The sequence below is a fragment of the Podarcis erhardii genome (assembly GCF_964252035.2).
Source record: "Podarcis erhardii genome assembly, chromosome: 17".
Taxonomy (NCBI): Eukaryota; Metazoa; Chordata; class Lepidosauria; order Squamata; family Lacertidae; genus Podarcis; species Podarcis erhardii.
The window spans coordinates 26,799,719-26,826,133 of NC_138515.1; the positions used below are offsets into that span (position 1 = coordinate 26,799,719).

General features: G+C 46.1%; 1 protein-coding gene across 3 annotated transcripts in view; it reads left to right on the forward strand.

Annotated features, from left to right (window-relative positions):
* CLCN1 (chloride voltage-gated channel 1) overlaps positions 1–26,415 on the forward strand; it is a 103,454-nt gene that overhangs the window by 64,786 nt on the left and 12,253 nt on the right. For 2 of the 3 annotated variants that reach the window (XM_081844894.1, XM_081844892.1), the window contains exons 4-16: positions 556–684; positions 2,552–2,685; positions 4,456–4,533; positions 8,800–8,878; positions 10,327–10,452; positions 11,976–12,060; positions 15,518–15,619; positions 16,118–16,202; positions 18,061–18,210; positions 21,778–21,847; positions 23,197–23,307; positions 23,417–23,630; positions 25,226–25,359. In XM_081844894.1, coding sequence (XP_081701020.1) covers positions 556–684; positions 2,552–2,685; positions 4,456–4,533; positions 8,800–8,878; positions 10,327–10,452; positions 11,976–12,060; positions 15,518–15,619; positions 16,118–16,202; positions 18,061–18,210; positions 21,778–21,847; positions 23,197–23,307; positions 23,417–23,630; positions 25,226–25,359 — 1,497 coding nt within the window. Of the gene's footprint in view, positions 1–555; positions 685–2,551; positions 2,686–4,455; positions 4,534–6,642; positions 6,722–8,799; positions 8,879–10,326; positions 10,453–11,975; positions 12,061–15,517; positions 15,620–16,117; positions 16,203–18,060; positions 18,211–21,777; positions 21,848–23,196; positions 23,308–23,416; positions 23,631–25,225; positions 25,360–26,415 lie in introns of all 3 variants that reach the window. The other variant, XM_081844893.1, reaches the window with a different exon arrangement.

Genomic DNA, 26,415 nt, shown 5'->3' on the forward strand with positions numbered 1-26,415 from the left:
TTTGTTTAGATGCTCATGCTTGGATAAATAGTTAAACAACAGGCAGCGTATTCATTTGTTGTGGCGGTTTATTAATACTTCAGAATAAGAACAGCATTTTCCCTCCTTTTTCATTTCTGTGCAAAAAGGCTTTGAAATCTCCACTCAGCCATGGACTTGGTGCCCTTGCAACAACAACAAAAGCATTTAAGTGTTTTATCTGCAGCATCAACTCCCCCTCAAGAACCCCCATATTCCCCCCCTCCCCGGGTAGGAAAGCAACCAGTCGCCCCTGTTTGTATACTGCTGCTACAATCAAATTAACCCAACCCCCCCCCCCCCGCTGCTTTATTTCACGGAGGCAGGGGACACATACTAAGAGATTGGGTAACCATAACACTCCAATCAATTATGAAGCACACAATGAACATTTCTCTCCAGCACTGTGGCTGAGGGGAATTGTAGTCCTCGACATCTGGAGGGTGCCAGGTTGGGGAATTTGGTTTAGTTTGCTGCTCACTGGATTCTTTTCATGTTCTGAAGTTGCTGGCCTTTGTTTTTATGCCCCCACTACAGCTTACAAGTGGATGTACAACTCGCTGCACCCAAGTATCCCTATGCAGTACCTGGCCTGGGTGACCTATCCGCTCGTCTTGATCCTCTTTGCTGCCCTCTTCTGCCAACTTGTCTCTCCGCAGGCTGTGGGTGAGAGAGAGCAAGGGATGGGAATCATAGAATCATAGAATCATAGAGTTGGAAGAGACCACAAGGGCCATCGAGTCCAACCCCCTGCCAAGCAGGAAACACCACCAGAGCACTCCTGACATATGGTTGTCAAGCCTCTGCTTAAAGACCTCCAAAGAAGGAGACTCCACCACACTCCTTGGCAGCAAATTCCACTGTCGAGCAGCTCTTACTGTCAGGAAGTTCTTCCTAATGTTTAGGTGGAATCTTCTTTCTTGTAGTTTGGATCCATTGCTCCGTGTCCGCTTCTCTGGAGCAGCAGAAAACAACCTTTCTCCCTCTATGTGACATCCTTTTATATATTTGAACATGGCTATCATATCACCCCTTAACCTCCTTAGAGGTTTGTTTGTCTAAGGCTAAGGACGCCTCCTGACATCTTTTTCATCACATGCATTTGTGATGATTTGTGCTCATGATGCTGTCAGGGAGGTCACAAACAACCCCTCTTTCAGTGCAGTTTGTGCCTGCAAAGGTTTGGTGGCAGTCACACTGCCATAACCGTCAAGTGTCCTGGAAAAAACGGGAAATCCTATTTTATTGTGCAAGATTGTGGCGGCCATTTAGGGTGCTACGCGCTCTCACGCCGCAGTCTTGCCCCCTAAAGCACTTTGGGGGTTGTGATTGCAGCGTGAATCACGTGACTTGCCCAGGAGTTAATCCTTGAAGACTTGTGTCCCGTTTTTTAATCTGAAAAAGTTGGACGGTGTGCATTGCTTCATTTCTAGTCAGGACAGAACTTTAACTTCCTGCTGGAATTCTGTCACTTTCCACATCACAAACGTTCTAGTTTATTTTTTGTCCCTTCTTTGTTGCGCTCTCGCTCCTCCAGAAAGCAATAACATGGTAGCATATTATACCTGTATACCTGTATACCTGAAGGAGCATTTCCACCCCCATTGTTCAGCCTGAGATCCAGCACCAAGGGCCTTCTGGTGGTTCCCTCATTGAGAGAAGTGAGGTTACAGGGAACCAGGCAGAGGGCCTTCTCAGTAGTGGCATCTGCCCTGTGGAGCGCCCTCCCTTCAGATGTGAAGGAAATAAGCAGCTATCTTCTTTTTAAAAGACATCTGAAGGCAGCCCTGTTTAGGGAAGTTTTTAATATTTAATGCTGTATTGTTTTTAACACTTGATTGGAAGCCACTCAAAGTGGCTGGGGAAACTCAGCCAGATGGGCGGGGTATAAATAATACATTATTATTATTATTATTATTATTATTATTATTATTATTATTAAAGCATTTCAAAACCCAGCCAGGTGGGCAGGGTATATATTATTATTATTATTATTATTATTATTATTATTATTATTATTATACTATAAAACAGAATAAACCCACTGCCAATGCACTGTTACTATGTTAAGAACATGTTGCAGAAAATATACCCGCAATAAAACACCACTTTGGAGGGGCCCTTAGATTATCCACAGCAACAAATCCATTTCTTTTAAGCCTAGGCTTGCCCCAGTCATGTATGCAGTCTCCCCCCGACTCCCATTTTTAGAGCAAGAAAGGAGCATCGCCAGAGGGAGATGATATTTTCTGCTCTTGCCTCTTAATTCCCTTAGGCGTTTTCCTCCCAGAAGATTGGGGTGGGGTGAGGGGGATAACATCAGGAGAGGGACAATGGGGAGAGATTAGCTGCAGAGAGGGGTAAGAATTTGGCTCCCCACATACCCCGTTTGTTCAGAACCCCCTGCTTTCTTTGCAATAGGCGTGAACATTGTTTTTAGCTAACAGGTGTTTGTCACCTGTAGTTTGAGCCTCAGTCTCTCTGCACAGGGTCTCTTCTGTGGCACAATTCCTTTCCTTTCTGCTTTGTTCAGGCTCCGGGATCCCTGAGCTGAAAACCATTATGCGGGGAGTCGTCCTCAAGGAATACCTCACACCCAAAGCTTTTGTGGCCAAAGTTGTAAGCCTGACAGCTGGCCTAGGAAGTGGGATACCTGTCGGGAAAGAGGTGAGCACCGCCGGGGCTTGGGGAGGGGAGAAGGGCAAGTCACAGAAGGCAGGGAGTGTAATTTCATTATACACTTCATTATACACCTTTAGGCGCCAGGCAAAAATGTTCCTCCTTAACCAGACCTTTTGCTGATTGACGTCCAATGCCTTTTTAAAATGTGTTGGGGAGGAGAGAGGTTACTGGGTTGTTTTTGTTTTTATTATGTATTTTATCTTGTGATTTTATGTTGTAACTGCCCTGAGACCTGCAGGTATATGGTGGTATGCAATTATTATTATTATTCTTATTAGTGCTGGGGACGCAGATTTCATCCCCATCACCTCTATTTTTAATGTTCAGGCTATGAGTGCTGTTGCTAATGAAGCCCAGACAGCACCACCTACACATAAGGGAAGTATTCTCAGGCTTGGGAAAACCCTGAGGTTTGCAAAAATAGAAACATATACAGTTGTACCTTGGTTTTCGAACAGAATGCGTTCCAGAAGTCCGTTTGACTTCCGAAACATTCAGAAACCAAGGCGCAGCTTCCGATTGGCTGCAGGAGTGTCCTACAGCCAATCGGAGAAGCCACGCTGGACGTTCGGTTTCCGAGGCAAAGTTCACAAACTGGAACACCTACTTCCGGGTTTGCGGCATTCGAGTTCCAAGCTGTTTGTGAACTAAGCTGTTCGAAAACCAAGGTACGACTCTATTTATAGTGAAAGATGTTCTGTTAGGGGAACCCAAAACAGCCCATTGAGAACTGAGGGTGCTTAGTGGCCACGGAGTGCTGTCCAGCTGTTGGAGAAGAGAGACCAGAATGAGAAAGCTGGGATACAGAACAGCCGCACCCCACACTGCAACATTTTGTTGCTGTTTCTACTTGTGGCCGTCTGTTTCCTATTGCCTAAGGAGGTTGATGGTGGCTAACTCAGCCACTCTAATTTCTTAGAGGGGGAGGCAGGCCAGGCAGAAGAGTTGCCATTGGTCGAGCTCCTAGGAAGGGGCATGGGGAACGATGGGTGTAGTGGCTGCAGGGTCAGCAGGCAGAACCATAGGATTGGAAGGGAACCACAAGGGTCATCTAGTCCAACTTCCCGGGGAAGGAGGCAGGTAGAAGGTAAAGTTGGAAGATGGAGCAGTCCTAATGAGGACAGGGCCAGGAGGAGGAGGGCTGGGGAGAAAGAACAGGGCAGGTGGTAATAATAATAATAATAATAATAATAATAATAATAATAATAATAATAATAATTTGTACCCCGCCCTCCCCAGCCAAGGCCGGGCTCAGGGCGGCTAACAAGCAATAATAAAAACAAGTTAAATGAATACAACTTAAAAACAAGATTAAAATACAACATTATGTGAGCTTTATCATGTGACCCAGGAGCTTCTGGGGAAGGCTGATGCTCACACATTGCTATGAAATAATAAGCAGCCGATCCTTCGACTGGACGCCTCTCTCAGGCTCCAGAGGGAGACACAAACCTAACCTTCTTCCTCTCCCATTAAGGACCTTTTAACTCACCTTGTCATTTTGATTACATTTATGATCTTGCCAACCACGCATGGGCTGCCTAAAGGTAGATTTTGAAAGTGTGCCTTTTCAGTGGCATGAGAGTCTTACAAAGATGTTGGTAGATCTGGGAGTGATAAAAACAGATAGGAGAGGCAGAATCTTTGCTACTTTTTTGGCATAAAACTGAATTGAACGATGCTCCTCAACCTTCCTTCCTTCCTTCCTTCCTTCCTTCCTTCCTTCCTTCCTTCTTTCCTTCCTTCCTTCCGCAGGGCCCCTTTGTGCATATTGCCAGCATCTGTGCTGCCGTCCTGAGCAAGTTCATGTCCATCTTTTGCGGTGTGTATGAGGTAAGTGTTCTGCATGCTCCATCTGGTCTGTGATGGAGGCTGTCAAAGGGGGAGGGGGAGCCTCAGAGACCCAGAATATTGAAGGCAGGACCAGAATAATTCTAGACTAGCTGGCCAGAGGGAAATGACAGCAATTGGCAGGTTTAGCTGTCCGTTACAATAAAATAAAATACAGAGGAACCCTCCAAAAATCATGAACCAAAAAGGAAGCTAAAACCACTCCATGCCTGATTGTAGTCAGAGTTAGGGTCACCCTATTTTCTTCTTTAAAAAATACCAAAAACAAACAACCAATCCTAAAATATCGGAAGCAGAGCTTGGCTCCCTGAAAACCACAGCTTCTTTGTAAACCAAATTGTAGGTTTCTAGACCATTTGCTGAAAAAGTTAAAAGGACTTCTGTCAAAGGATCAGAAATCAAAGAGGGTTTGAACAGGGATCCTGATAGCTGGGGATGAGCCTATGATAATCTGCACATCCTCCTATTCCTCATGCATCGCTCTACTTGTCCTGTTCAACACCTCACCTTGTAAATGTTGGAATTCTGCCTGGGTCAGAGGTATGTGCCTATCTGTCCAGGCACCGGCTGAATTCCTTTTGACCTCCCTCCCGCGACTCCCGGCAGGAAAAACAGTTGAGGTCCGTATCGGCGATTTTTCTCAGACTGTGAGAAAAACACACCACTGCTTCTCCTCCTCCCTGCTCCCCAGGGAGGGGAATCAGACTCAGACAGAAATGTATCTACATGCTTTTATTCCTGTCTTTAGCAGCCATACAGTTAAAGATGTCTGCTCTCTTCAAACAACAGAGAGAATCTCGAAACTGACTCCACCCATGTACATCCTGTACAGATCATATAACACACACTGAGCTCACATCCGGTGCTCAATAAGGAGAATGGACTGCCCCTTTGTTCCCATGGCAACAGTCACAAACATCCTGTTTGGCTTTCCAGCCACAAGCAGCTGACTGAGCTGCTAGAGCCTTTGCTTGCTGCAGCATTGCTGCTTTATGGTAACAGTAAAAACATGTATCTGCATTCTTGCAAGCCTGAATCTTGGAAGCAAAATTTTGCAAAACGGGTGGAATGTACATAAAACAGTGTACACCGGCACAATTTCACTTTCTTTTGCCCAGAAATAGTGTTTCGCATTTTGGCGCACAAGATCCAAACTTTGGTCACTGCTACCCATATATACAGGGCGCGGGTGGCGCTGTGGGTTAAACCACAGAGCCTAGGACTTGCCGATCAGAAGGTCGGCGGTTCGAATCCCCGCGACGGGGTGAGCTCCCGTTGCTCAGTCCCTGCTCCTGCCAACCTAGCAGTTCGAAAGCTCGTCAAAGTGCAAGTAGATAAATAAGTACTGCTCCGACGGGAAGGTAAACGGTGTTTCCGTGTGCTGCTCTGGTTCGCCAGAAGCGGCTTAGTCATGCTGGCCACATGACTGGAAGTTGTACGCCGGCTCCTTCGGCCAGTAAAGCGAGATGAGCGCCGCAACCCCAGAGTCGGCCACGACAGGACCTAATGGCCAGGGGTCCCTTTACCTTTTTACCCATATATACTGTGTGGTTGAGCAGCTGTAAATAAGCACAAATGATTTCATCGAGGCTTGTGCATTAGTAGCACGCATCAAGACGTCCGGTGGGATGGGGGCTTTTAAAAATAAATAAATAACAACACATAAACATTATAGTAAGAAACGTGGCTGTTGTAAGCAGTTGTGTTTTGAGGCTGGCGTGGCTCTGGAAGCTTGTTGCACACAATGCTGGCTGAACGACTAAAGAGGCCTGAGCTCTGTCGCAGTGGCTGGCTTGGTGACTGGCTGCGCAATACCGTTCCAATAGCTGGTAACAACTGCCAGGCTAGTATGGAGAACTGGCACATAGGCTATATAGTATTTGGTGGTGCGTAGAAAGGAACGGGGTCACCGTAGGTGCTGGCTGTGTCTAGTGACTGGCTCACTGCTCACTTCCTCTATGAGAGAAGGCTGGTTTTGCTGCTCGCTGTTGCTTTGTGCCGGAGGAGGAGGGAGGAGGAAAGGACTAACCATGTGGCTGTGCTCCCTCCTAACCCTGGCATGCTTTTCTCTGGCCGGGCTCTCTATTCCAGAATATGCACAGGCAGCTCGATCTCCTGGTGGCGGCTTGCGCAGTTGGAGTTGGATGTTGCTTCGGGGCTCCTCTTGGAGGCAAGTGCAATTCCCGTATTTATACCCCACCCCCGCTCCCGACTGAGGAAGTTTCTGGAATGGAAGCCATGTTTTCTGCTCAACTGACAACTGTCATGGTGCTGTGGTGTGGTTCTTTTACCTCGCGTAACCCAACAGAGAAACAGAAAATGCAGCGAAGGGACATCCTGTGGGAAATAGAAAGTGACTTTGGTGCAAGGATGTGTTGGGCAGGGACTAATAATAATAATAATAATAATAATAATAATAATAATAATAATTTATTACTTATACCCCGCCCGTCTGGCTGAGTTTTCCCAACCAACTTGGGCGACTCCCAACAGAATATTTAAAAAACACGATAAAACATCAGACATTAAAAATTTCCCTTCAGTTGTCTTCTAAAAGTCAGATAGTTGTTTATTTCCTTGACATCCGATAGGAGGGAGTTCCACAGGGCGGGTGCCACTACCGAGAAGGCCCTCTGCCTGGTTCCCTGTAACCTTGCAGAGAGGAAACTGCCAGAAGGCCCTTGGAGGTGGACCTCAGTGTCTGAGCTGGACTATGGGGGTGGAGATGCTCCTTCAGGGAATGACATAAATCACATATGCCAATAATATCTAGCTGCCTCTATTTTTCAGGGACAGTCCCTATTTTTCAACTCTCTCTGTGTCTCCAGTAAATCACAGTTTCTCTTCCCCCTACCCCATTTCTTTTGCATCTTGGGGAAAATCTGGGGTGCTTTTAAAATAACATTGTTAGCATAGATACAGCAGGGGGTACTACCTTCTCTGTCACTCTTCTCCCATAACTGCCTATCCAGATAGAAATGAGTAGGAGCTTTACAGTACAGTGGTACCTCAGGTTACAAACACTTCAGATTATAGACGCTTCAGGTTACAGACTCTGCTAACCCAGAAATAGTATCTCAGGTTAAGAACTTTGCTTCAGGATGAGAACAGAAATAGTGCTCTGGTGGCGCGGCGGCAACAGGAGGCCCCATTAGCTAAAGTGGTACCTCGGGTTAAGAACAGTTTCAGGTTAAGAACGGACCTCCAAAATGAATTAAGTTCTTAACCCGAGGTACCGCTGTATTTCCATTTTCACACTTCCCTTCTGAAGTAGCACAGTTCCGTAACCATATTATATTTTTGCACATAGAGTGTGGCTCTAACTTCCCCATCTTTCCTTGTCCAAACTTCAACAAAGCAAGGAAAGCATTGTACACCTATTCCGCCATTTTCCATTGAATGTCTCCAAACTGCTCATATCTTGTTTTATTGCAGGAAACTGTGGAAATCCTACACATGTGCCAAGCGCTGCACTGGGAAGATGCTGCCTATTGTAGCTTCCTAGCACGTTTACATGCAGCCATTGACACATGCCCTGAATTTTCACACATGACCATCTACTTGATAAATCACTGCAGTTTCCTACACTTCTGGGTTGGAGCTGTGTGATTTGTGAAATTTGTAACATACACTACATCTCTTAACCCCTTGAACAATTGACACCTGAATACATTATTCACATGTGACTCTGGAAAGATGGGAGAATTCTGCATTTACAAGAGCTGAGGCCTTGTCTCTTGCATGAATCCCTTTTGGTATTACATCACCATCTTGCTAAGTGCACCCAAGCTTGTGTCTTGGTGAGAAATGAGGCGGGAACTCTTGGCATATACAGTGGTACCTCGGGTTACAAACACCTCAGGTTACAAACACTTCAGGTTACAGGCTCCGCTAACCCGGAAGTAGTACCTCGGGTAAAGAACTTTACCTCAGGATAAGAACAGAAATTGTGCGCCAGCAGGTGACAGCAGGAAGCCCCATTAGCTAAAGTGGTACCTCAGGTTAAGAACGGTTTCAGGTTAAGAACGGACCTCCGGAATGAATTAAGTACGTAACCAGAGGTACCACTGTACAGGATTTTCCAGTGGGTTAAGTGTGCATTGTTAGATAACATCTACGGTATTGATCATTCTTTGACACTAGCTACCAATTCTGTCACTCATTCTCCCCTTTCTCTGCTTCTGTGTCTCACTTTGTGTGTCTCTTGTGTCTTTGTCTTTCTCTCGCTCATGTCTCTTCCACCAGTAGCAGCCATATTATTACACAGATGTCCTGACTGTGGGATGTGCAGTAGGGGTTGGCTGCTGTTTCGGGACACCACTGGGAGGCAAGTGAATCCTGGCTATCGTCTAACTTTCGCTAGAAACATTGCATCGTTCCTCATCCCCACCCAGCCCAAATTGTAACCCATCCTCTAAATTCCATTTTCTAATGCAGGCAGGCAAATTCCAGGCTTGCTGGGACTCTTTGGTTGTTGTTTTTGTTAAACTAGAAACCCACGGTCTACCAAGTGCGAAACACACACAGGCGAATCAAAAAGCAGGGTGCCTCTAAGCATAGGTATTTGCTTTTCAGTACTGGAACTGGACATCCTTATCTCACACAAAAGACCGCTCCTGATTAGCTTTCTTATTGAGAGCCAGCGTGGTGTAGTGGTTAAGAGCGGTAGACTTGTAATCTGGGGAACCGGGTTCACGTCTCCGCTCCTCCACATGCAGCTGCTGGGTGACCTTGGGCCAGTCATACTTCTTTGAAGTCTCTCAGCCCCACTCACCTCACAGAGTGTTTGTTGTGGGGGAGGAAGGGAAAGGAGAATGTTAGGTGCTTTGAGACTCCTGCGGGTAGTGATAAAGCGGGATATCAAATCCAAACTCTTCTTCATCATTTCAGCAACCTAATTTATTTGGGGAAAGCCATGTTGTTCCTGCCATTGTTAAACAATTGGGAGTCAGAAAACATTCCTGATCTACAGCAAATCACCCAGGGATCTACCAGTAGACCCCAATCTACCTTCTTCTCTAGTTATGTTTTTTAAAGTATTTGGTTTTGGATAACTGGCCAGCACACCCTCTACCCTGGCAGCACAAAAGCTGTTTCCATATTGGCTCATACCATTCCAGCCAAACACTTACCTTGGAATCATGTGTCCAGGACTGATGCTGAGGTTCAGAGAAGCACCCATTAGTGTACCAGTATGGAAAGAAAGCAATTGGGAAGCAGTTCCCATTCTACTGAGCTAGCGGTTTCCAAACTTCTTTCTGGGGAACTCTGCCATTTTCTTGGAAGTTTATCAATAGTTCCTTAATGAGACCATCTGTAATGGTGGACAAGCTTCCCTGGAAAACAGCTTGTTTCACTATTATAGAGTTTTCCAGCACTTTCAGTTCACACAGTAAAGACAAACACTGTCCATAATTTCATGTGAAGTGATGCACAGAATATGATCCACAAATCCTTTGCAAAGCACAGGGTTCCCTCAGCAGAGATAGAGACGGTTTCCTCAAAGCAGAAAGTTTGGAAACCCCTGTGCTGTTGAAATTGGGAATTGTTTATTTTCGCTCATGCTTAGCCTTAGCTGAAGGAAACCGAGTTAAGGTGAAACAGTTCAAACACAACAACCCTGCTATTATTTTCTCTCTGCTACTTTTGCAAATTCCTGTTAATTCATGCGCTGGGGGAGTAGAAGTCAAGGTATTCTCAAGTGACTTTGGGAGCAGGTTGTGGTTGGGGAGAGGAGCTGTTACGCATTGCTGAGAACATCCTTCTTCCTCATAGGTGTGCTCTTCAGCATCGAAGTAACGTCTACCTACTTTGCAGTTCGTAACTACTGGCGCGGATTTTTTGCGGCTACGTTCAGTGCCTTTGTTTTCCGAGTCTTTGCTGTTTGGAACAAAGATGCAGGTAGGATTCGAGGATTGACTTCCTTCCTAGTCTTTGCTGTCACTGTACATCCTCCCCTATCCCCTATCCCAGGGGTGTCACTGCACAAGCAACTTCTTCAAGGTTGCAGAGATGGAGGGTGAGAGTCAGGCGAACTCTTTTGTCATGCTGTTCTAGTGCTGTGAGTTGCTACCCACTCCCTCTTCCAGTTCTTACATTCATCTACATGACAGGCAGAAGCATAGGAGCCAACTCCTAGGGACCGAGGGAGCTTTGTCACCTCCAATAAAATATTTGAATGGGGTGTGTGATTGATTACATGGGGTGGGGTTTACTTGCCCCCTCCCCAAAATTTTATTCAAGTTGGCACCCCTGGTCAGAAACATCAACCTCAGGATAAAGGTAAAGGGACCCCTGACCATTAGGTCCACTCGTGGCCGACTCTGGGGTTGCAGCGCTCATCTCGCTTTACTGGTCGAGGGAGCCGGTGTACAGCTTCTAGGTCATGTGGCCAGCATGACTAAGCCGCTTCTGGCGAACCAGAGCAGCACATGGAAATGCCGTTTACCTTCCCGCTGGAGGGGTACCTATTTTCTACTTACACTTTGACGTGCTTTCGAACTGCTAGGTTGGTAGGAGCAGGGACTGAGCAACGAAAGCTCACCCCGTCGCGGGGATTCAAACTGCCGACCTTCTGATTGGCAAGTCCTAGGCTCTGTGGTTTAACCCACAGCGCCCCCCGCGTCCCTCATCCTCAGGATAGTTTCATGCATATATGGAGCTGATTGCTTTGACTTCCTTGCTAAACAATTGCGAAACCTGCACTGGCTAGAACATTGGTTCACATTAGAAACAGGAACAGTGGTATGAAACCATCACTATCCCACTGTTTAAACAATGTCAGCCCTATTCAACCTGCCTCCAATTTTCTCATTGCTGTGCTGTGGTGTTATTGGAGGCCACAGAGATTTTTCTACTCGTTTGCTTGCCTTTGATATTCAGGCTATTTTTCAAGAGGGGATTTTCAAGTGGGTTCAGTATTGGACTTTTCTGGGACGATGCAGGAATTCATACCAAAACAACGGCAAACAGGATGAAGAATTTTTGAAAGGGCAGCTGCTTCCCTCTTCCTGTTAAACTGAAAGGGAAAAATGTGTGAGGATGCCAAATCAAAATGCTATATACCATTTGGTGCTGCTTGTGAGCCAGAACTACTTCCTGATGACAGCAACAACAAAACCTTTTCTTAATGAAGCGCTCTTGAGGCTAGAAGTATTCCAGGCCCGTCCCAAAACATATCAAAATAACATCCGCATTACCAAGTCTTTTCAAGTGAGGTGCTAAGAACTGTGGCAGTGCTGAAAGGAAAGCTTCTGTGATGTTTCCTTGCTGTCCCTTGTGCTTGCGCATTGATATCCCGTATTTTTCTAGGCTTTCCGCCACCCCCGGGGCTACTGCTTTCAGTAGTACACATTTAAAATTCTCTCGCATTCTATTTTTCCACGGTCGTAATTCCTCCTGTCTTTCTCATCCCTGCTTCACAGTCACCATCACAGCCCTCTTCAGAACCAACTTCCGCATGGATTTCCCCTTTGACCTGCAGGAGCTGCCAGCTTTTGCCGTAATAGGGTAAGCCCAAAGGGACGTGGCTAATTGTGATGCAAAACGATGCAAGGCGAGTGCCCCCCCCCCCCCGTTGAAAACTCTCTGTATAAAGCAGAGCTACTGCTTGCTTAGAGTCCTCTGGAAGATCTGGGTTAGACACAACAGCATTCAGCAAAAGGGAAAAAAAACCTCACCGCAGTGCTTCCAGCAGCCATTGGATGACTCAGTGCAGAATAGAAACATTGTCGTGTTTTTCTCATGAGAAATTATTCCTGCAAGGTGGCCAGATGCAAAGGAAAGGAGTAGCACCCCTGAATGACATCTAGGCGGGGATTTTTGCGGATGCGACTTGCTGTCGTGAAGGGTTGAGAAAAACTGGCAAAATTCCTGCTTGCACACAACTTTCAAAGGCATTCTGGGATCCTGCTTGCTCCTGGCCACCACAGCAAAGAATGGGTTCTGTTTTCTCCTAAATCAGCCTTGGAACTTGCTTTCGTTCATGAAATATACTCGGAGTTGAGAGTGGATTTCATGCTCTTTATTCAGCTCATAGTGGTGAGGAGGAATGGAAGTTCCCCCACAATATCTGCTTTATATATGGTACATTATTTACACAATGGGCTGCACGTGATTGACTAATTCCGGGATTCTTCTGTAGGCCAATCAGGTTGTGGATTCACTTCCACCTGGAGCTGGATTGGGTGGCTCCTGCAGACCAATCATACTGCTGCATTGTTCTAGGACCAATCAGACTGCTGCATTCTGAATCCTATTGTTCTAGGACCAATCAGACTGCTGCATTCTGAATCCCATTGTTCTAGGACCAATCAGACTGCTGCATTTTGGATCCTATTCAACTCAGTACATAACAGTTACAGATAGGTAGCCGTGTTGGTCTGCCATAGTCAAAACAAAACAAATTCCTTCCAGTAGCACCTTAAAGACCAACTAAGTCAGTTCTTGGTATGAGCTTTCGTGTGCATGCACACTTCTTCAGATACACATTGTGTGTATCTAAAGAAGTGTGCATGCACACGAAAGCTCATACCAAGAACTGACTTAGTTGGTCTTTAAGGTGCTACTGGAAGGAATTTGTTTTTTTCAGTACATAACAGCTCACTTATCAGGGCTGGGTTGAGGAAAAGGGGCCTTAAAAAAAAAAAAGCCATTTAAAATCAAGTTCACCAGTTGCAAATGGTGTTAGATGCTTGTTGAGCTGAAAGAAACAATCCGCTCCCCTCCATCTACCCCTTTTGTATCTCTTTCGAACCTCATTTGTCTCTCTTACGATCTTCCCCATGGACAAAATGACAGGGCTTGCCCAAGGGCTGTGGGGTGGGAATGAGGTTGTAGAATCCTGCGGTGGTAGAATGGCCTGTAATAATGCAGGTAATGGCTCACATTTTTTAAGAGCTCTCCTGATTTTTTTTGATTTTTAAAAAATAATCCTTACTGCAAATAGAAAATTAGGGGTGCACAAAGTGAGTCTGAGTTCACTGATGAGGCTTGGTATTTTTTTGATGAGAGAGAGAGAGAGAGAGAGAGAGAGAGAGAGAGAGAGAGAGTGAGTTTGTGTTTACATGGAGGAGCATTCAAAATACAGTGGTACCTCAGTTTAAGAACAGTCCTGTTTACGAACGATTCAGTTTACGAACTCCGCAAAACCAGAAGTGGTGTCATGGTTTGAGACCTTTACCTCGGTCTAAGAACAGAATCCGAATGGTGGAAGGGCACCGGCGGCGGGAGGACTCATTAGGGAAAGTACACCTTGGTTTAAGATTGGTTTCTGTTTAAGAACGGACTTCTGGAACGGATTAAGTTCATAAACCGAGGTACCACTGTAGTATTAACCAGCTGCAGCTTGAAGTGGACAAGACCCATCTCATTCTGCTGGATTTGTACAGACCAGGCTCTAGGGCAGCTGTTCTCAACCTGTGGGTCCCCAGATGTTGTTGGACTACAACTCTCATCATCCCTGAGCTCTGGCCTTTATAGCTAGGGGTGATGGGAGTTGTAGTTCAACAACATCTGGGGACCTACAGGTTAAGAAAGGCTGCTCTAGGGTTGGTTTGTGTTTTGGTTACTCATATATATTTTCTGGATATGCTGCTGTCAGGCAGCTGGAAGCAACTCCCATGTCTGTTAGCCCCAGAATGTACAAAGACTAGGAAAAGTTTCTTAACATCCGTTTTTTATTCAGAGAGAGGCTTTGGAATACAGCCTCTTAGATAATGGTGTTGTCCCAAGTGAATCTCCAGCCCTTCCTTCTCTCCCACTACCTCATGCATCATCCCTATGGGTGCTGACAAGCTCTATGGCTGCTTTTGAGCTCTTTGCTCTCCTACTTTCAAGGCTCACCAGGTTCTGGGAGAGGGGGGGATCTGGAATGCTTTGTACAGTGGTGCCCCGCAAGACGAACGCCTCGCAAGACGGAAAACCTGCTAGACGAAAGGGTTTTCCGTTTTGGAGGCGCTTCGCAAAACGAATTTCCCTATGGACTTACTTCGCAAAACGAAAATGTCTTGCGAGTTCCTGCGGTTTTTTTTCCCTTCCCCCCCTTTTCCTAAGCCCTAAGCCGCTTATCAGCTGATCCGCTAAAAGCCGCTAAACCGCTAATAGCGCTAATCCGCTAAGCTGTCAATGGGCTTGCTTCGCAAGACGAAAAAACCGCTATACGAAGAGCCTCACGGAACGGATTAATTTCGTCTTGCGAGGCACCACTGTAAAGACACTGTGTTTGCCAGCTGTCACCCTCCTGGTGCTTCTTCCTCCTCTCCCATTATTTCCCAACTTTCCCCCTCATCAGCTTCTGAGCTGAGACTTCCCTCAAACCCCTGTTGTAATTCTGAACTGTCTTCCTCTTCTCTGGAAGGGTCAGGCTGGGGAGGGGGTCTCTACCATTCCTCCTCTGCTCAATCCCTGACAGCTGCCTACTGTTATGCTTAAGGTAAAGGTAAATGGACCCCTGACCATTAGGTCCAGTCGTGGCCGACTCTGGGGTTGCAGCGCTCATCTCGCTTTATTGGCCGAGGGAGCCGGCGTACAGCTCCCGGGTCATGTGGCCAGCATGACTAAGCCGCTTCTGGCGAACCAGAGCAGCGCACGGAAATGCTGTTTACCTTCCCGCCAGAGTGGTACCTATTTATCTACTTGCACTTTGATGTGCTTTCAAACTGCTAGGTTGGCAGGAGCAGGGACCGAGCAACGGGAGCTCACCCCGTCGCGGGGATTCGAACCGCCGACCTGATCGGCAAGTCCTAGGCTCTGTGGTTTAACCCACAGTGCCATCCGCATCCCAAACTTTTATGCTTATCCTTGCTTAAAGAATAAAGTTAGGCTTTGGGGAAGAGGGTCCTAGGGTTCATATGGGCCCCGAACATGATCCAATGTGGCTCTTCTTATGTAAATCCATACATAGACAATTTTTAAAAGTTGGCAATGCCCACATTTATTTTATTTTTTTTAAATTCCTTTGCTGTAGGATCTGCTCTGGGTTCCTTGGAGCGTTTTTTGTTTACTTCAACCGGCAGGTGGTTTTGTGTGTACGTCGACATACGGCTCTAAGTCAATTCCTAACCAAATAGTGAGTATGCTTTTATAGAGTTATTCTCCTCCTTTGCTCAGGAATAATGGCAGCAGGACCTACCCTGCCACGGTACCAATGACCCTGCTCTAAAGCCCAGCCAGTAGGAGCCGCTGTGAAGTAAATGTTCAGCAGCAACATCTGAAAAGACCCTGTGCTGAATTGATTTTTTATAGGGAAGATCGGGATTTTCATTTTAACAAAAACTGTATTGGTCATGGCGCAGGAAATGCTCTTAAATGTAGAAAGTAAACAATAGCCTTTCATGAGTGTCGCTTTTCTTTTGGAATAAGTTTAAGGGAGGCTGCCAACTTAAATACCACAATGCCTTCTTGTTTTGCAGAAAGCAGATATTGTTGAAGTCAGGCTAGAGACCCTGACAGAGTTCATTGGGCTTAGGAGAGGCGAGGGCAGAATTGCTCTCTGGTTCGATTTTGCAGCAGATTTTCTGGGTTTTATGTATGTCGGCCTTTAACTTCTGTTTCTTTTCTGTTCTAGCCGCCTTATATATCCAGGGGTTATAACCTTTGTGATAGCGTCCTTGACATTCCCCCCAGGCTTCGGGCAGTTTATGGCTGGAGAGGTGAGAATATTGCTATAGGTCCATAAATGCCTAAAGCCTATTTCACAGAATGAGGGGTACAGTTTTCTCAACCTAGAATTTGTCTGTGCCCCGTTTTCCAACAGCAGTAGCTTCCATCACCTGCAGGGGGGGAAAACACTTCTCTACTGATTGTGCTGTCACTCCGTTGAGGAGTGAACTAGCACCATTCCTCTCTGTTTTGTGTGAGAAGGAAAGTAGTAGTAATCCCATCCTACTTTGCATTGACTAAGACAGGTTAGGGAACCTTAGGCCCAGGCGTCAAATGTGGCCCTCAGGGCCTATATATCTGGCCCTCAAGTCACACCCCTCCCCCACCTCCCACTGGCACAGTCCCCAGAGCACTTTGCTGTGGCTGAATTGTGCCCTTGATGGTGCATCTTGTGCATGGAAAGAAGTCCATGTGGGATGTGCCTAGAAACCTGTGGCTGTACCTAGCCCACTGTACAAAGATCCAATCTGTTGCGTGGCCCACTTTGGGCTCTGACACTGGCCACTGCTGCTGAGTGGCCCTTGGGAGGTTGGCTTGTGAGGGAATCTGGCCCTGAAGAAGATTCGCCCCTGGAGTAAAAGGAAGATGGAGGATCTTGTCTTTCCTATAAGGCAATAAGTAACCAAACAATTAAACCCCGTGTTGCAAACAATCATCACTAATATCCAAGGCAACACGATGACCAAGTGACAATGCGATGTCAATATAAACTCTTTATATAATCTATACAGAACATTGAACAATATGAAATATATGAAATATGCACTCTCTGCAAAACCAAATAAACAGAAATCTTATAAATCTATGAAAGTCACAAAATGTGCACTCTAGATGGCTTCCCATGAAAACATAGAACCAAATAAACATAAGTCTTATAAGTCTCTGAAAGTCTTTGTAGACTATGCAAGTCTCTGAAAGAAGCAATGGGTCAGATTCTTATCTGGTGAAAACAAGCCATATAGATTTATAAGATTTCTGTTTATTTGGTTTTGCAGAGAGTGCATATTTCATATTTCAGTGGTTCTGTGAATTGTGATCTGCTCACAATTATATTGCAAAATATGGGACTCTGAACACGCTACTGGTTTAAAACATAGCTATGTTATTCTTTTTGTCAATTCGAAGCTAGTTTGGGGGCAGTGTCACCAAAGCCCAGTATTTCATAAGAAACAACAGGCAATACACAGGGTATGCTGCATGTACACCTCTTCCCAAACCATTGGTGGGGACGCAGAATTAGTGAGTGTACACAGCTTGGATTTCCTCCTTGCCAACCTTTTGGTTTCTGAACAATTGTAACCTTTCGGCTGCATGAAGAGGTATTTATAAGAACAAACTGAACAGGAGGATGTCGAAGATAGAATTGTTTCTGAAAGTGCGGAAAGAGCCTCTGCATTTCACATCCAGATATAAGCAGGGCTTTGTGTATGCCATGATTTCATTGGAGTACAGAGACCTTCAGAGAGTGGTACTGGCGACAGAATCCAGCTTCCCCAGTCTCTCAGGTTTCATTAGAAAAGACAAAAACTCACAAGCCAGTGCAGTATTTTCCTAGCTCTTAATGGCTGTGAAGATGTGCTTCAAAGTGTGCAGGCAATTTCTCATGAAACCTCAGATGCGAGACGAAGCAAAATAATGCCAGGCAAGCCTGTTTGTTCAATTTGTATAACTTATGCAGATAACAAATATCAGTCCTTGCTGAATTTTGTTTTACCTTGTCACAAAGAGCCTCCACCCCACCCCACCCAACCCCCGGTTTCTCAGCACCTAATACACACATTTCCAAACAGAATATTGTTCCCTTTGTGGCAAAAGCCTAGTCCCTCATTGCCTTGTCTCTCCTTGCAGCTGATGCCCAGAGAAGCCATTAGCAGCCTCTTTGATAACTTCACCTGGGTAAAGCATACAGGGGACCCCCAGATTCTGGGGAGATCTGCAGTCTGGATCCATCCCAAAGTCAGTGTGTTTGTCATCATTCTTCTCTTCTTCGTCATGAAGGTAGGGAGCCCACCCAACTGCGCTGAATGTGGATTGTTTCCTCCTAGCCCCTTGCAGCTATTTTCCCTTAGTGGGAGCAGCGAGCTGTAAAGTCCTCAGAGAAACAGCTCATTATTTTCCAAGGCAATTGGTATGTTCTTTTGGACCAGGCCAACTGAAGAGGTTTTATTGGAGAGAGTTTAATGTAGTGGATGAGAAACCCTAATTCACCCCAGAACATTCAGGGATAATGGGGTTTTCTTTCACATCAGCCACTTAGTCTGGAATAGGGATAATGTCTCTTCACTTAGCTGGTATGGACAATCCAGATAGTGTCATTGTCAAATAATTGCATCCCAGTGTGTTCTGTGATATCCTTCTGCCTTTTTTCCAGGCTCATTTTTTACTTTTTAAAGTACAATTGCAGTGCTAGCCTTATCAAGTATAGACTTGTCAAGTGCTATAGAAGCTTTTCAGGCTATTACCCCTTTAATTAGTAGCTTAATTTTGGTAGCCCTTTATTTTAAAGTGGCCAATTAGTTGCTTCCTGTTCATTTGCAGCCATTGCCCTTTAACGGGTCCCTTCCTGAAACTTTAATTACTCAATTAATCTTTTATCATAACTGTAATGGTTCTAGGGGTTGCTCGTGCGTAAACCGGCGCCACACCTGGCTGGGTTGCCTGAGTGAACCTTTTCTGTCCGGACAGTCTCAATTGCTGGCAGAATCCGTCAGTGGGTGTTTCTTGAACTTCTTCCAGCAAAGAAGCTCTTTGACGCCTAGTCTCCGCCTACTCTCCCTGCGCGGAAGCCTTCTGCGCAAGGAGGGTGTGGGCAGCGGAGGACCCTTACTCTCCCCGCTGGTCCCCGGCGAGGAGTCAAGGGACCGCCTCGCTGATTCCCCCATCTGCCCCCCTTCTCCACTGGTGCTACGCTGATTCCCTTCCCCAGAAGATGGGCTGCCTCTCCCCATCCCGGGACGCTCTCTGGAATCCCTCTGGAGCCCGCTCTCTCCCTCTGGCCCTGATGGCAGTTCCCTGACAATAACCATTCAAAAGAAAGTGGGAAGCCACTAATTAAAGGACGCGGGAGCATAGCTGAACATAACGTATTTCTGACTATACATAAGAAGAACCTGCCCATATGGGATGGCGCATTCCAAGATTGTCATGGAGAATATATATAAAAAAGGTAAAGGACTCCTGACAGTTAAGTCCAGTCGCAAACGACTCTGGGGTTGTGGCATTCATCTCACTTTACTGGCTGAGGGAGCTGGCGTTTGTCCACAGACAGTTTTTCTGGGTCATGTGGCCAGCATGACTAAGCTGCTTGTGGCGAAACCAGAGCAGTGCACGGTAACGCTGTTTACCTTTCCGCCAGAGCGGTACCTATTTATCTACTTGCACTGAGTGCTTTCGAACTGCTAGGTTGGCAGGAGCTGGGACCGAGCAACGGGAGCTCACCCCATTGCGGGGATTTGAACCGCCGACCTTCCGATTGGCAAGCCAAGGCTCAGTAGTTTACACCACAGCGCCACCCGCATCCCCATGGAGAATATAGTCCAGTATAAAGTGCTGTGTATAATCACTAGGTTAATTCTGCTTCCATGTGGTTGTTGAAAAGCAATGCCTCAGGGGCCCTAAGGGGCCCTGGTGTGGAAACAACCTGAATATAGTGTGTCCTTTATTCAATCTGTCCTGCAGCCAGAGTAGGGGAAGAAGATGGACGTGGTAGTTGGTGGGATGTGATCCTCCCTTTGGAATTGCATTAAAAGGTGCTATAGTGCCAATGAAATAAGTGGTTCAAAAGCTCAGGGGAACTATACTTCCTCACCTATGGGACTGTGTTGAATGCACAAGCACACAAAACGCTATACCTCCAATAGTCTGGAAAATCAACCTTGAATCTGCTCATAGCTTGCAGCAGAATGCCAGTGATTAGGTTACTTAAGATCTGCTCACCTGGCAGCAATGTTAAGTCTTCCTTGGAGCTGACATCTCTTTTATGTAGCACTGGGAGCCATAGACAATAAGCACCAGGGGACCCTGCTTTTACATGGCTGGCAATAGCCATGAAGGCAGATATTCTGCATAGTGTTCACGGAGAGTGTTTGAGGTTTTATTTGCCTTACTGGAGATTTATCAGCTGGCTCACAGAATCACAGGCATGGTCCATCACCTGATCTAACCTGCTACTCAATGCAGGATGAAATTACACCATCCCTTCCAGTCTCTGCTAAAATATCTCTGAGATAGCCTACTGTACCTCTTCCCAAGGCAATCATTCCACTGCTGATTCGCTCTTGGTGCCATGCTGCTTCTCTTGATATTTAGCCAAAACCTGTCTCCCTCCGAGTTCCAGTCATGCAGGAAAAGTCTGCTCCATCTTCTGGGTGGCAGAAAATAGCCTCTTGTGCTATAGCAAGTATTGAAGTTGAAAGTATCAACCAATCTACACAATGAGCACCTATATAATTTTCCTACCTACGCATATTAGGGAGGCTTACTGAATGAGACTGGCTTCATGCAGATGCAAAATTATTCCCTGCGCCACAAAATTCTCCTCTATGAATTTTAATGGTGAATACTCTCCATTAGGTGCAGTGCTTTTGTACCATCAACTAGAAATCACTTTGCTAGCATTAACCTAAATATGTCTCTTGGGCTGCCTGCAGTTCCGTGAAGTCCTCCCTCCTCCATAGCTTAATGAAAGTCCTATAGGAAAAAATGTAGTTACATGTTTCCTACTTCTGAGCAGTGGAAAATTCCGGGGGCAGTGCTTATGGGGTTTCGTTTAGATGAGAGAGAGAGGGAGCACAGAACCCTTAGGGTGCCTTTGTAATATTTTATTTGTTTACAATTCCGCAACAAACAGAATATAAGAGGGGGCAAAAAGAACAGCTACTGCAGGCAGCTAATGCATTAACAATGCCATAGACTCCCAGAGAGCAAGGTTCAAAGAACTGTAGGTATAAACTCTTGACTCTCCCCTCCCACTCCCCAAAATTGAGCCTCCTCTTGACTCTCCCCTCCCACTCCCACTCCCCTCCTCTTTCCAAAATTGAGCCTCCTTTATTTCTTTCTCAGCACCTTTGCACCAGCCCCAGGGTGGATCTACACACTGGGGGGACGGGACGGGACAGGTGTCAAAATGTGATACTTCCGGCAAGAGAGGCCAGCTCAACATACTCAAAACAGCTAAAAAATTAACAAGCTTATTCTTTGTGCGCTCATATACACAGGTCTGCTTTTGGGGTGGCCACTGTTTGCACAGAAGCACAAAATTCCAGAATACCTATATGAACGCTTCCTTCCTTTTTAACCAGACTAGACACTGAGACTGAGAAGGGACAGGGAAGGTGGTAGTGATGAGCCAGGTTGACCATCCCTGTCCTGGGCAGTCAGCCACCCTAGGGGACGCGGCTGGCTTGCTTGAACTGCCCTTGTGGATTTTATGCTCCCCCAACTCCTTTGCTCCTTCCCCACATCTGTCATCTTCTTGGTCCATCTCTGAGTAAGTTCAGTGGAGCTGTGAGAGAGGCACCACCAGTGCCACACACTAACTATTGCTGCCTGTCCCCTCTGTTCTAGTTCTGGATGTCTGTCGTTGCCACTACCATGCCGATACCTTGCGGAGGCTTCATGCCTGTGTTTGTGCTGGGTGAGTTTCTGTATTTTCCTCAGAGGGGAATTTTTCAGAGGCTGGGATTGTGAGAGAGGGGAGAACTGAACGAAGGTAGATCCACACCACATGTTTAAAGCACCTCTGAAGCACGTGACACCCCCCCCCCAAAAAAAAAGAATGCTTGGAACTGTTATGTACTGAAGTTCTCACCCTGGGCCAGCAGGGGGATACTGTAGATAGTTCTCACTCAGGTCCACATATGCAAATAAGGGATTGAAAGTGACGTTCAGTGATTGGATAGTTACAGAAAATGGTTACTGTTGCGTTCTAGTGGAGCTCTATATAAGCAGGCTGGCTGAACCCTTCAGTTCAGTTCTGTTCTGGCCTGTGAATAAACAACAGCTGTTTGAAGAATCGCTGTGTCGTCTGATATGTTCCCCCACAACTTAACAGGAACTATAGTAGGTTAAAGGTGCTGGGAACTGTAGCTCTGTGAGGGGGAAACTATTCTTTAAAAGTGCTCTTTAATGTGCTTTAAGTGTATGGTGTTGATCTGCTCAGAGATGCAAATTGATGTTGGATGGTGCTTCTTTGAAATGATTGGGACCCTGGTTCTCCTTCTGGTCCCCATTAGGGAATCCCTTGACATTTCAGCTCGTAGCCGGCTTCTCACTCCCGGCTCCTTCTCACTCTCTAGCCACTTCCTACAACTCACAAATGCCGGGCTGCACCACTCCTATTCATGTGGCTCCAACACAATACCTTCCTTCGATAAGAAAACTTACTAGTTGTCAGAATAGGAAAATAGAAACGAAAAGCTAGCTCTTCCTTTGAGCTGAAGTATAGACCTCTTGAGCCAAAGGAGCAGCAGTAAGCTTATTGTTCTTCCTCTGCAGACCTACAGTTTTAAAATTTAAAGTGTGGGTTAGTTTGCTCAAGCCCTGTGTGCATCTATTATATTACACAAGTATCAATTATGACGCCTGCTAGCAAATCCTGAGGCAGAGTGGGAAATTCAACACAGGACTTAGAAGATCATTCTGTCAGCTCAAGTCTTTCAGCTTGCCAGATGGGATGACCTCTTCTCTTCTTCTTCTGGGGTATTAGAGAACCACCCTCTGGCTGTTCTGGGGGTTTCCCCAACACCCCAGGGCTAATTTGTGGTGGTGGTGGGGAGGCACAGAGGGAGGAGAAGGAGGGAAAAGCTCAATTGTGCTGATGGAAGACCTGCTGCTGCCTTCTACTAGTGGGACTCGTTAACTGCTCGATATTTTCTTGTACATTGTTAGCAGAACACACTTAGACACAGAACAGCTATGAAGGCAGGGAGGGGAACGAATTTTTATTGATCTTGTATTAACCAGTGATCTCATGATGGCTTATAGGGGCTGCCTTTGGACGCTTGGTTGGTGAAATCATGGCCTGGTTTTTTCCTGATGGGATTGTCTTCGATGACATTGTTTACAAAATCTTACCTGGAGGTTATGCCGTGATTGGTAAGTCCACATCCCTTTTTCCTTAGGTTGAAATCTCAATCTAAGCTACGGATGGTCCATATGCTGCTAACTTTCCTGCTCTTTCTCCATGTCCTGTAATTGGGAAAAGGAGCCGCTGCTTTGACTGGTGCAGTGAGCCACACGGTGTCCACAGCAGTGATTTGCTTTGAGCTGACAGGTCAGATCTCCCACATCCTGCCCATGATGGTGGCCGTCATCCTTGCCAACATGGTGGCCCAGAGTTTGCAGCCTAGTCTCTACGACAGCATCATCCAAGTTAAGAAGCTGCCCTATTTGCCGGACTTGGGATGGAATCAAATAAGGTATTATAATAATAAGAGGGGATGAGAGGGAGGGAATGGAGTCAAATGCTGAGATGATGAGAAGGGGGTGCGGATGAGTCCACCCAGTGGTGTAGCGTGGGTTGCATGTTGCCCAGGGCAGCGCAGAGCAGGGGAGGAAAACGGACAGGAGTATGCATGCGTATTCAGCTGCCTAACGGTGTCTGCATCACCCAGGAGATTGCAGCCGCAGTGATAAGAAGATTCGTTTATGTTGTCTGGAGAGGTCACTTCCTGGTTAGCTGGAGAGGTCACTTCCTCTGTTTTCAATGGATCCCAGTGATGGAAGTACATAACTGTATTGAGGCAGTGCTGGGTGTTGACATTTTGTGCCCGGGGCAACCACCCCTGTCCAAGCGGTTTCCCCTTTTTGCCCCACCCCTTTCCGAGGGAAATCCTGTTCTTTAGCAATAAAGGTAAATGACCTTTAGCAATAAAGGTAAAGGACCATTAGGTCCAGTCGTGACTGACTCTGGGAGTTGCGGCGCTCATCTTGCTTTATTGGCCAAGGGAGCCGGCGTACAGCTTCCGAGTCATGTGGCCAGCATGACGAAGCCGCTTCTGGCGAACCAGAGCAGCGCACGGAAATGCCGTTTACCTTCCCACCAGAGCGGTACCTATTTATCTACTTGCACTTGATGTGCTTTCGAACTGCTAGGTTGGCAGGAGCAGGGACCGAGCAACGAGAGCTCATCCCGTCGCGGGGATTCAAACCGCCAACCTTCTGATCGGCAAGTCCTAGGCTCTGTGGTTTAACCCACAGCGCAACCTGCGTCCCTATTTAGCAATAACCCGCGTCGTCTATTTAGCAATAACCACGTCGTCTATTTAGCAATAGAGCACACCAAATGGTGTTCTGGGGAAAACTCAATTTGCCGTTTGCCCTGATTGAGTGCTAAAGAGTGGTGTTCCCTTGGGGAGAGCAGCAGGACAAGAGGAAGTGTGGATAAGCCCACAGTCTATTTCCTGCCTCCATCTGAGGCGAACCTCTCTGCATTGCTTCCATTTCTCTATGACCTTAACTCCTCTTCTTCCTGAAGCAAATAGCCTGCACCCAGGCTACCTCAAGGAATGCCCTTCTCCCATACGGGCTTTCCTGGGTACTTCAGTCACCAGAAAGGGTCCTGCTCCAAGTGGCGGCAGCATTAAACTGGTGTGAGGCAGTGTTTTCTCAGAAGGGGGACCCCTCTTTGGGGAACTCCCTCCCTAGAGGCATTTGGCTAGCCTGCTTGATAGTCTGTTTCAATAAGTCTCTTATATATAATTCTGGCAGACATTTGAAGTTATTTTAAGTGGAATTTCTCCTCCTATGGATTTTACTACCATTTTATCCCTCATAGTCATCTATCTATCTATCTATCTATCTATCTATCTATCTATATTTTCATTGTCTGGATTTTACTACAATCTCATATGTAGCAGCTGCCCTGAGGATTCTTCAAGCAGAATACAGTTGTTGGTGGGTGGGTGGAGGGCTATTAACTAAGTAGCTGACAAATTAGTTAATTAAGCCACGACCTCTTTTTTCTTTAACTTACTCATTTTCTTCCCTTCAATTTTAACTTCCGCCACTTAAGCAAATACAATATCTTTGTGGAGGATATTATGGTGTGCGACGTGAAATTCATCTCCTCCAACTGCAAATACCGGGACCTGCAGGATGCACTTGAGCACACCACTGTCAAGACCTTTCCTCTTGTGGATTCACCAGGTGAGATGGGCGAGGGACCAGACCCACTGATGAATTCAGAGGTAGCTCACATCCATCCCGTCCCCCCACCCCCCACCCCAAAAGTTTCCAAGCACTTTGATGCTCAGCAAACCCTAAGAACTGAATTCCTGGTCAGTTCCTTGGCATGATAACATATTGTTGGTGGGCAGAGGAAAACTCAGTTAGCACTAAGCCAAACTATCTGCATGGTTTCAGTCTCACTTTTTGTTTAAACACAACTTTGGTTTTCATTTGATTATTTTTTTTGATCCCGTTAGTATTTTATTTATTTGGGGGGACATGGCCTGAAGAAGACTTGTGGTCTGATGAAATGAATTCTTGGCTCAACCCTTTGTTTACCAATAAACATCTGTCTTGTCTCTTTACATGTGTTTCCTGTAGACAATTAATATCTAGTTTTTGTTAAAGTATGTGCTATTTTGTTTCTCTTTGCTTTTAATATTCAAACCATTTACGTTCCACAGTAGTACTTTCAAATCCATCCTTTCTCCTTCTCTTTACTCTTCCCCTACCCTCCTCCTATATTCTAACTTTAACTTTTTACCCTCTTTACTTTTATAACTTCTTCTTCTCTTATCCCTCCCTCCCTCCTTCTCCCTTTCTCCTTACTTCCTCCTTTCTCTACCTATCTCCTCTCCTTCTGCACTTTCTTCTCTTTTGCCCTCTTCCACATCTTCCTGTTGATGTTCTCCTAATTCTCCAAAGTCTTTTCTGTAATTGCTCATGAATGGTTTCCCAAGCTAGTCCTAGAGGGCCAAGACTTTCCCAAGTCTAGTTTGTAGCCTCTACACCTCCAGGGTGAAACTGTCTTGAAAATAATCTACATGTATTTCCTGGTCTTGAAGCAGTAAAATTTCAGTGCAGCCATCAGATCCCACCAGAACTGTTCTGAGGTCTACTAAAAAGACCCCCACAACCAACCCTGAATGCCTGCCTAATAATAAGTCATGTGAATGCCTTTGTCACTTCTGATGCCTTGTACAATTCTGTGAGTTATGACTGGTGAAGAGGGTTGAGGAATCTGCTCAGAGAACT